The 11107-nt window shown below is 39.3% G+C and overlaps 1 protein-coding gene across 1 annotated transcript; it reads left to right on the top strand.

Moving 5' to 3' along the window:
• Nucleotides 1-248: 248 nt before the first annotated feature.
• On the top strand, nt 249-2549 carry LOC145133426 (uncharacterized). Its single transcript, XM_079068364.1, has 2 exons — nt 249-1139; nt 1262-2549. The coding sequence occupies exons 1-2, from the start codon at nt 263-265 to the stop codon at nt 2485-2487; spliced, it is 2103 nt and encodes a 700-aa protein (XP_078924490.1). The 5' UTR covers nt 249-262; the 3' UTR covers nt 2488-2549.
• Nucleotides 2550-11107: the final 8558 nt, after the last annotated feature.

Genomic DNA, 11107 nt, shown 5'->3' with positions numbered 1-11107 from the left:
CAAGGGACAAATAGGGAACTTTGTTGGAAAATTAAAATATTATGAGAAACCAAAGTTAAAAAAGTTCACTGATTTCTTCTTTGAATTAGGAAAAGTGATGACAAATTAAAAATCCAAAAGATAAACAAACGTACATAAAATAAAAAGGAATCCTGCTAAGTTTCGTGAATTTGGCACACATATATGCTCTTTCTTTGCTATAAATTAACAAGATAGGGTGTATAAAACATGATTATTGTAAAGAGAGAAGTATATAATTATAATGGAGTCAGTACTTGAAGTACCTGAACATAAGCATCCACTAAAACTCATTGATTTGCAGCTACAATATGAAGAAGAAGAAGAAGAAGAAGAAGAAGAAGAAGAAGAAGAAGAAGAAGAAGATGAGGATGGTTATCCCATTATGAAAGATGGCTTTCATGGCGTCACATGTAGGAGGTGTGAGGAAGAAATCCATGTGTACCACAGGTACTACTACACATGTTGTTCATCATCATGTGATGATAAGAAGGTCTTCTCACTTCACAAATTTTGTGCTGAGCTCTCCATAAGGTTAGACCACGCATCACACCCACAACATACTCTTTACCTGTATCCATATTCAAATTCATTTTCATATTTATATAGATATGCATATTATGATTTGATATGCAAACTTTGTAAGAGAGATCACGAACCTGGAGCACTGTTTTACCGATGTAATAAATGTTATTTCTGCATTGATCTCAAGTGTGCGTTAGAAGTAGGAAAAAATGTCATCCATCATCCTTGCCACCCTCACCTGCTAATGTCCGCTATCCTTAAGCCAATTTCATGCGAGTGTAGTGCTTGTGGGAAGGAACATAAAGGCATCTTCTATCAATGTACCATTTGTACTAACTTCGCCATACACAGTGAATGTGCTTTCCTACCAGAAAGTTTGCTAATCCAAGAGAGAACACATGATGCTTTTTATCATCCTCATCCACTCACCATTGCATATTCATTCCCACAGATAGATCAAAAAGCTAAACATGATCCTAGATGCAGAGTGTGTAGACATGATTTTGTAGGTATGGAGGATCATTGGATTTACAAATGCGATAAATGTCTGTACTATGTCCATCTGGATTGTGCAATTAGTTTGCCGCCTCCTGCTGGTAATTAAATCATTTTTACTTTTACAATCCCTTTTGCTTTGCTTTCCTTAATTAATTACATTTAATAATTAAATTGTTTTGAATGATATATATGCCTGCTAATTCCCAATTTATGATATCAGGCTTTGGCAAAACCATTAAAAATTATGAAGATGTTGACCATCCTGGTCTTCTCCATCTCCCATTCCCCGATGAAACATACAGCCTACCAAAACACTACTTGTTTTTCCAACAAACCACTACTCATCCTCCTCATCATCATCACCACCTAATACACGATAGTCATCAACACCCTCTGATTCTAGTTGATGGTGAGACACAAATTGATACCGAATGCCAAACCTCCTCAAAGGTTAATCTTTCATCATCAATGTGTCATGACCCGATGAAAAAGACCCAACTGTTATGCAATGGATGTCTCAGACCAATCATGTCCACCATGCCTTTTTACATTTGTGCTAATGCTAATGCTAATGATGATGAGATTCAGATTCAGGGGGTTTGCAATAACTTTGCTCTCCATGAGTGGTGCACTCGACTCCCCCCAAAAGTACAAAACCACCCTGGTCACCCACGACATACCCTCCATCTCATCTGCTCAAACATCCCTGGTTGCCTTTTCGGTTTGTTCAGGTGTAACTTTTGTGATCTACCTTGCAACGGATTTGCGTATGGTTGTTTCAAATGCGAATATCTTGTTGATGTTACTTGTGGGCTTATACCTAGAGAAATCACACACAAAGCTCACCCGAATCACCTTCTTTCAATAGTTCAAGTAAAAGATGGGTATACTTCTTGTCTTATGTGTCTCAAATATTCTACTCGAGGTCACCATTCATTCCATTGCAACATATGCAATATCTATATACATCCTCATTGTGCTTTGTTACTAGCCGAGACAATCAGGCACAAGTATGACAAGAACCATCCCATGAAGCTAAGTTACCTCCCAATTGAGAACCACAAGAGTGAATACGTTTGTGAAATTTGTGAGGAGGATCTGAATCCTCATGAATCTTTCTATCATTGTAAAGATTGTGTTCAGTCGATACATACTGCTTGTGCTCCGTTAATACTTCAGAGCGAGACACATACCTATATCAAGTATTGGAGAAGCGCTTATGAATTTGTGCATATAAAGTTTGGAGGCATTTATAAGACTGATAGTCACCCACACCCTCTCTCATTTGCTCAAGGTATTGTGTTGGATGGCTACTGTCATATATGTCATGAGCGATTACAGTATAAAATGATCTTTAAATGCCTCGAGTGTAAATTTGCATATGATCACATCTGCTGTGAGCGTTTTCTTTTTGGCAATAGTTTAGCTCATCCCAATCTGCTGTGAGCGTTTTCATTTTTGCAATCGTTTTGCTCTGCTCATTCCTTGTAAGTCAAAATATCTATTTATTAATAACTTAATCACACTAGTTTACCATTTATTTTCTTTATTGATTATTATCTTGAAATAGAAATCGAATACATTTGCAAATTGGATAATATTTTTTCTGTAATCTAAAATGTATACGATTTCGAATAATTAAGAGTAGTGCGTCTACTTTTGCATGTAGTCTTTTAAACTTTCTGATTTCTGAATATTTAGAGGGGTGTTAAAGATAATTTTGGGACCACTTCATAAATGTACATATATTGCTATCATTTAAATTCAATGTTATTATGGTAAAAAAATATAAGACTGTTGATGGGATGGTTTTATTAGAAATTTACTTATTTTTATAGGTTGACTTCTCGGTTTGACTTAAGATCATCTATATCCCTTCCAATTCTCACATTAGGTTATATCTCCATCTATATATACATTTGATGAGAAGAATATTCATAATAGAGAAAATACACACAAAAATTCGTGAGTCTCTATGTTGTTGTTGTTGTTGTTTTATTTTTATTTATTTTTTTAACCATATTATGTAGATAAAGTTGAAGGGTTTATCTATTTTAACCAAAAGTTTTGAACTAAGTTTTAATAAGGTTAATGAAATTTCTTGTTGATGAAAGGTGTATCTTTGTGTTTCTTATAACCTTATTATATATGGACAAAGTTGGATTTGTGTTTAAATCTCAGTTTAAATCTCGTTTAATGGTGTATGAAGTTGCTCTATTAAATTTGCTAGCTATTTTAATCTTCAACTCGTATGGTTAATTTTGGCATGTAATATTTAATTATTGCAAATTTAATCTTTTGAGTAAATATCGAAATTATGGTTGGAGTAAGTATTTAAAACTATTGGCAAAAGATCGATTGTGCAAATACTCGCAGTAATGCTAGCATAATATTTACATACGCTTTAAGTTTAATAATTTTGTGAATTTATCTTTTGGATTATGTATTTGTTTAAATTTTAATCAAAAAAAGCATAATCCATTTAAATATTAATTTGAGAGGATTGATCCTTATTTTGAAATTTTAAGGGCGTATAACTTCTGGATTGATGCTTTGTATTGAAAATTTAACGTTGTATAACTTTTGGATTGACCCAATGCATATTTAGTTGTGTTACATTGCGGTTTAAATTTTTTGTTAAGTTCACACATTTTAATGCACTTTTGGGATTTTATACATTACATCGATATATTTGCTACAAAAATCTTCATATTTTGATAATATTATCAGCCGATGGAGTGCAACGTTACCGAGTCATTCTGTCGGTTTTAAGAGCCTTCGGCAACCATTCTTGCTATTATGTAGTTATAGATTGATTTATAGATGTCACCGTGTTGGTTAGTGATCAATATAATATTGTTACCAAAACGACATTTGTTATTTTAATCAATTTAGTTGTAAATATTCACAGTTTTATACCAACATTGTTTATGTGAACTATGTTCAACTCAAAGGTAAACGTTGTTTTACAAACATTTCAGGCTTCCAATAAATTACATTTATGACATGTTTATTTATTTTCCTAGTAAATTAACTGACACAATATATCACTAAAGTGATCTCATTTGTGAAAATTAATTTACAAAGAACTTAAATATTTTGGTTTGTGTGTGATGTGACATGGAACTCCGACGACTCTTCTGGTCTTCTCTTCTCTTCATGACAGCTATGACGGAGATCTGGACATCATAGAGCAAGGTCGTTAGAGCCGCCCCATGGACTATGCCCCGGGAGCGGACTTCGACGATCAAGTTAGATCATGTGGTAGATCTGAGATGGTTCTCCTTAGCTGGAGAGGACCATCTTGGTGCTTGTGGTGGTGTATGGTGGCTGACGGCGGCGGGTGGCAGCTGAGCCATCCGACTGGAGTATAGTGTGGCGGCTGAGCCATGGGGGAAGTCTAGTGGCGGCTGAGCTACCTGGGGAAGAGTCCTCCTCTATGGAGGAGGCACTATTCTATTTATAGTGGACAACTAGGTCAAGGGGAATTAGGTCAGGCCTTGGGCCATCCCAATTCAGGCTCAACTAGCAAGGAGTTTGGCAAGGCCGCCCGGAGGCAAGGCTGGTGGGCGCGTACCAGGAAAAACCGGTAAGGGGGCGCTAGACATGGGAGCGCCAGGTCGGGCCGACAGGAGAGTCCCCAGCACGGCTGGCAAGGGAGCGTCGGGCAAGACTGGCAAGGGAACGACAGGCAGGGCTGGCAGGAGCGCGCCAGGCCAGGCTGGCGCTCTAGAGCAGTCTAGGCCATGCTAATGGATCATATATCATCAAGTCCCCCTAGTCTGATGTTATTGGTATGCGGCCAATGACATTGGACCGGACTTAGTCATATAAATTGTGTGTCGTCAAGTCCCCCTAGTCCGATCAGATCAGACTAGACAAAGCACCAACGCATCAAAGAGTAAAAGGAACAACCGAACCTCGCCCACGAGAGTCGTGGTGTTGTGCGGTGAGCCAATGTCACACCCATAAAATTTAAGTCAATTTAAAACTTTTTCAAACAGTTAAAACCGTTAAGTTATTACAATTTGTTTTCAAAATAGTTCCACATCAGAGTATCCCAAAAACAAAGTCATAAAAGGTGAGGAGTTGTACGATCACGCCTTTGCCTTGCTGTGATCCCCTGATGTACCTGAAACAATAAACTGAAACTGTAAGCCCGAGAGCTTAGTGAGTTCCCCCAAAATATCCATACCCATAATAATACACATAATCATAAACAACATACTATGGCTCCAGTCAACCATCGGGTTTGAATACTCCAGGCCCTCAACCATCCACTTGGAATGCCAACATACAATGGGTCCAATCATCCTTGGGATGGAATACCCCAGGCCCACAACCAACAGGTTGGAATGCCCACATACTACGAGTCCAATCATCCTCGGGATGGAATACTCACGGACCACAAACATCAGGTTGGAATGCCCACATACTACGAGTCCAATCATCCTCGAGATGGAATACTCACGGCCCACAACCAACAGGTTGGAATGCCCAGGTCTATTGGCTTTTGCACAAAGCAGATAAGCCTCAACCACCAATCAAACATGTGCACATATAACAAATAATCACATAACAGTCTATAGACAGATAAACCGACCTGACTGATCATAGCAGAATAATAACATCCTATCTACCAGGATACTGATCCAACAGATCATAATAGCATATACCATCCTATCTACCAGGATACCGATCTAACAGATCATACTAGCATAACATATCAGGATAGCAATCCAAAAGGGCCTTGGTGCCTTAGACCCTTGAGTATAGTGAGGAAAACTCACCTCACAAATGTCGCACTGAAGCGATAAGCTCAACTCCCGAATTACCGACACAAACTCCACCACTTATAGTTACCATAAAACCATTTCCATAAATTTCCAAATTACCAAAATACCCCCAGAGGTCAAACTGGTCAACCCTTGGTCAAAGTCAAAGTCAACAGTCAAGGTCATCAGTCCATGTTGACCCGACTCGCGAGTGCAGTTCACCGACTCGTCGAATCCTTCATGAACTCGAGAAGTTGTGAAATCCTTGGTTGACTCGTCGAGTTTCCCTGCAACTCGCCGAGTTCATGCGTGACCAAATGTCGGGAAAACCCTAGTTGACTCGCCGAGTCACCCCTCTGACTCGCCGAGTCCATGCAGAAGTCCTTGCACGACAATCTTCATCGGACTCGCCGAGTTGACCATGCAACTCGTCGAGTCCCTTCAGTCCATTATCCATTAAGATGCTTTTTAAGCCATTTTAAGGTTCCATACTGCAGATCCAGCTTCCCAAGGCATGTTTATCACGTAAAGTTGCAAACTTTACATGCATGCAAGGCTCGTAATGTTAAAACCAAGCTTGCAATGGAGTTTTACACTTAAGGAGAGGTTCATACTTGCTAAAGCTGAAAGCTTTATGGACTTAGAGACCAAAGAGAGTTCAGATCTGAAGTTACAACTTCAAATCTTAACTCATACCCAAGAATAGCTTCTTAATATGCTACAAAAGCCCTACTCTTTAACCAAATGAGATCTAGAATGTAATGAGGTCAAGGTAACGACTTGATACCTTCCAAAAGATGCTAACTGAGGTAGATTTCAGATCCCTACACGTTCCTTGCTTCTAGCTACTTGCTCTCCAAGCTCTTCTCACTAATGTCCACCTTCCAAAGCTTGAAACACACAAGAATGAAGCACACACACGGATTAGGGTTTGCTGGACTCTCAAGAGGCTGTAAGGGGGCTAAAGGAGGCTAATGATCCTTTAAATAGGGTGCAAAACTCCGGAAATTAGGGTTTCATCCTCCAGCTCCTACTCGTCGAATCCTATCTTGGACTCGGCGAGTAGGTCACTTAAACACGTGGCCCAATCCGCTTCTACTCGACGAGTCAGGGCATCCAACTAGTCGAGTAGACCTTGCAATTTATGAAAATTAAAGCCATAAAATTATTACCTAAGAGTCGGGGCGTTACAATTCTCCCCCACTTGAACTAGACTTCGTCCTTGAAGTCTGCTGCGGTGAACAACCCCGGATAGTGTTCCCACATTTCCGCCTCCGGCTCCCACGGCCACTCGGACCCTCTTCGGTGCTCCCAATGTACCTTTACCAAAGGTATCTCTTTGTTCCGTAAATCCTTCATCTTCCTCTCCAGAATGGCCACGGGCCTCTCAACATAATTCAGGCGCTCATCGACCTGAATGTCATCCAATGATACTACTGCCTCCTCATCCAGAATACACTTCCACAATTGCGAAACGTGAAAGGTGATGTGGATGCGACTGAGCTCCTCTGGTAGCTCTAACATGTATGCCACCTCGCCAACCTTGGCAACGATCCTGAACGTCCCAATTTATCGGGGACCCAATTTTCCCTCTTCCTGAAGCGAACCCTTTGTGCTGACAGGATAAAGCGTCCTTCAGCTCCCAAAATATCATACATAATCAACCAGCTAACAAGTACAAACACTCATACCAGGCCCAATCAGCCTCGGGCTGGAATACCATGCATGCTTATGACGGGTCCATTCATCCCTAGGATGGAATACCCTCGTGTCACACACATATATTTGGCCCAGTCAACCCTTGGGTTGGAATACCAAACATATCAGGTCCAATCAATCATAGGGCTCGGTCATCCTTAGGATGGAATACCCTAGATTGAAATACCACTAAGAACATAACTCAGGTCTACTCATATCTTGAGATCCAAGGATCTATCCTTGCATCTCATCCATAATCCTCTGATTTGTCACAACCGAGTGCAACTCCCCCGAATCTCAACAATACATACAATCCGAACGCGCGCCTACCAGAGACATAACCAACACAATCTCTATGCCCACATACTATGACTGGAATACCCTTACATGGTCCTCAGCATTGGTCTGGATTGCCTCTGAGCCCACAACATGAGTCTGGTATTCCCTCTCCGTCCCTCAGCTCATGACTGGAATGCTCTCGATACCCTATCGACACCGTTGTTGTCACTTCAGATGTCCAGTACTCCATCCTGGAGGTACTCACCTCCTCCATTGCCCAAGAAGACCTAATCAATGTCCATCACAACACCAATAAGTGTCACAGTGCTGAAACCTCACCCTACACTATCCACTTGCAGAACAAGTTGCTACCCCATAACACATATACACTCAGAACCTGAACATATAATTAACAAAACCCATACAAAGTCCTCAGCATAATCCATCAACATGTTCAATACTTGGGGACAGACCCTTACTGATTGCTATAGCATAGCAGCATACTTAATACCCGCACATAGATCTACTAACACATACAGAGTCTTCAACATGACTGAACCGCCTCACCAGGCCTTCATTCTGTCTGGACCGCTCTAAACTGTTGAGCATCTCCCTGGACCACCCTTCCTGGTGATCTTTCCCAAGCAGACTATTCTCACCCACTTGGGGTTCCGAACTCCTGATCCATTTCGTGGACTCTAACCCCGGCCTAACCCTAGGCCTTATGTCGATCGTCTACCCTCTCGGAAATTTGTGGTCTGTACCCTGACCCGCATGTCAACCACATATGCTAAATAACTCGCACACCCATGCTGAATGCACTACCGAGCCCTGGCAGCTAACAAAACCCTCCATCTATCAATCCAAAAACCCACAGAGTCGAGCACACCCTCGACCAAAAACTCGAACTGAACTCAATACATGACTAGAACTCTAACCTGGTTTCCCAACTTCCGCTATCAAGCACCAAGAAGACGTCCTCCTTATGCTGGGGAGTTTTACCGAACCCCCAACCAACACAACCCTCAAATCAAGCAGCCACTGGGGCCTCCATTCTCCCTGTCGGGTTGTGTAACTTATCCCGTTTCAAAACCTCTCCCACTTCATTGCTATATCTTGCCTTTAGCCCGAGCTAAATGCAAGAAATAAAAAAGTACTTTCATTTGTTTGTATAATTATAAAATCTGATTTTCAATTCTGATTTTTTTTTTTAAATATTGTCTTTTAAGAGAAGATAGTAACTGTTTCTTGATATCATAACAAAAAATAAAAAGGAACATTTACGAATGAACAATAAACACCGAAAAAAAAACGATTTTTCGAAAAGTAACTTGTGTTCCTTGAAATATAACATGTTTATGAATGAAAATTATTGTTGAAATAAAGTATTCGCACCCGTCGTTTAGTGCGGGTAAACGATTAGTACCTTAATAAACATTTAGCCTCAAATGTTGAATTTTCAGAGATAAAACCTTTAATACATCATATATATATATATATATATATATATATATATATATATATATATATAACAACTTTATGCATGGAGAAAAATCAGATCAGTCGACCATTGAAAAAGTCAAAAAAAAAAAATGTAATACAGCTTCTCCTATCTCTCGGTATCCCCAAATTTTAGATGAAAGGTCAAAAAATGATTCAAAGCAAAAGAACCATAAATAGAGAATAGAGGAGATTTCTTACTTCATCACTTCATATCTATCGGAACTAAGCTTATATATAAAAATCAACATCATCTCTCTGAACATCTCGACACAAACAATGCAATGCGCCGCTCCTCACCCTTTCCATCTCCTTCATCAGCTAACGTACCCACCACTACCACAACTCTTCTCCTTGATCATTCGCTTCCCAATCGTCGACGAACATCCCTACAACTGTATCTCTACTTTATTTTACATGTTGTTATGTTGATTCTACTATGCTTTCTCAACTGTGTTTTGTATGTTTTGTAATCAAAATCTAGGAAACCCTAGCCTCACTGCAACAAACATGTTCCTGCAACGTCTATGGGTTACTTTGGTGATATTGGTAACTGGATTATACAGAAGTAGGTGAGAGAACTTTATATTGGGTGAAGAACACGTCAAAAGAAAGAAAAATCTTGTATTTTTTCAACCGCACTCACAGTACACTTTGATTTCAGGTGTCTTCTTCTCGCTTCTTTATTCTCGACCAGAGACTCAGCTGTTATTTCCTCTTCTGAAATCACACTGTGTACTATCTCAATCGTTCTCCTCCCATCCATTGCTCAGAACCCTAAACAGGGTCCGGATGAAGGCCATGAATGGAGTTTATTTTTTTTTATCAGGACCAAGGCCAGAAATATTTGATCTATATCAGGTTTCTTATTCACTTCCTCTTTTTCTCTCTAGAAATCGATTAATATTTGAATTTTGACATATTTTTGCTAAATTTTGATTTTTGGAAGGTGATATATATTTTGTGATTGCAGCTCTCATAATTTGGTCTTGCTCGAGTAGGTTCTCAAGGGGACCATAGTACTTATGTATCTATAGACTATAATGGTAAGTACTTTTCACAATGGTAGTTTTTTACAATCAAATTTTATATAATTACATTTTTTTGAAAAATATATTTATTTGAACTTATTTTACACTATATGCAGGGCTATGACATTTGGGTGCTGTTTGTTTTTCTGAAGCCAAAATGTCTGCAGTCTGCGGACCACATCTGCAAGCCTCTGCAGCAGAAGAGGTGGACCAAACGTCTGCAGTCTGCAATAAGAAGACTGTTTGTTTTTTAACGTCTGCAGGCTGCTGAAATAAACAGAAATTTTAAATAAAATGATTTTCCAACACCAACATTTTAATAATAATAGTCTTATAACATTGAAATAAAATTCATGCATTTAAATTAGTTATACAATAAAAAAAATTGGTTTTACAATAACAATTTCATTTAAAACAATTCAATCTATATTGTGTATCAACTGATCATCAATTTCATCCCGTAACTGAGTCATATATTCACGGTCTGCTGTAGTACCATGTGTTGGAATCCCGTCTTCATCATCATCAACGCCCACATTGTTATTTCGAAACGAGACATTGGGTTCATCGTATTGTGCAAAATACTCATCACTCATTCCTTCTCTCCTTATAAAATTATGAAGCGCGAAACATGCCATGGTAATGTTTCTTTGTGTCACAAACGGGAATGGTGCCATCCTCTTCAATATAGGGAAGCGTGCTTTCAAAACACCAAAAGCACGCTCAGTGACATTCCGAACTTTTGCATGTCCATGGTTAAATTTTTCCTTATTGGTCAATGCA

This window comes from Lactuca virosa, chromosome 8 (assembly GCF_052849685.1).
Source record: "Lactuca virosa cultivar CGN04683 chromosome 8, Lactuca_virosa_CGN04683_v6, whole genome shotgun sequence".
In the NCBI taxonomy this organism is placed as follows: Eukaryota; Viridiplantae; Streptophyta; class Magnoliopsida; order Asterales; family Asteraceae; genus Lactuca; species Lactuca virosa.
The sequence above is the reverse complement of the archived record's forward strand: the minus strand, read 5'-3'. Positions and strand labels throughout refer to the sequence as shown.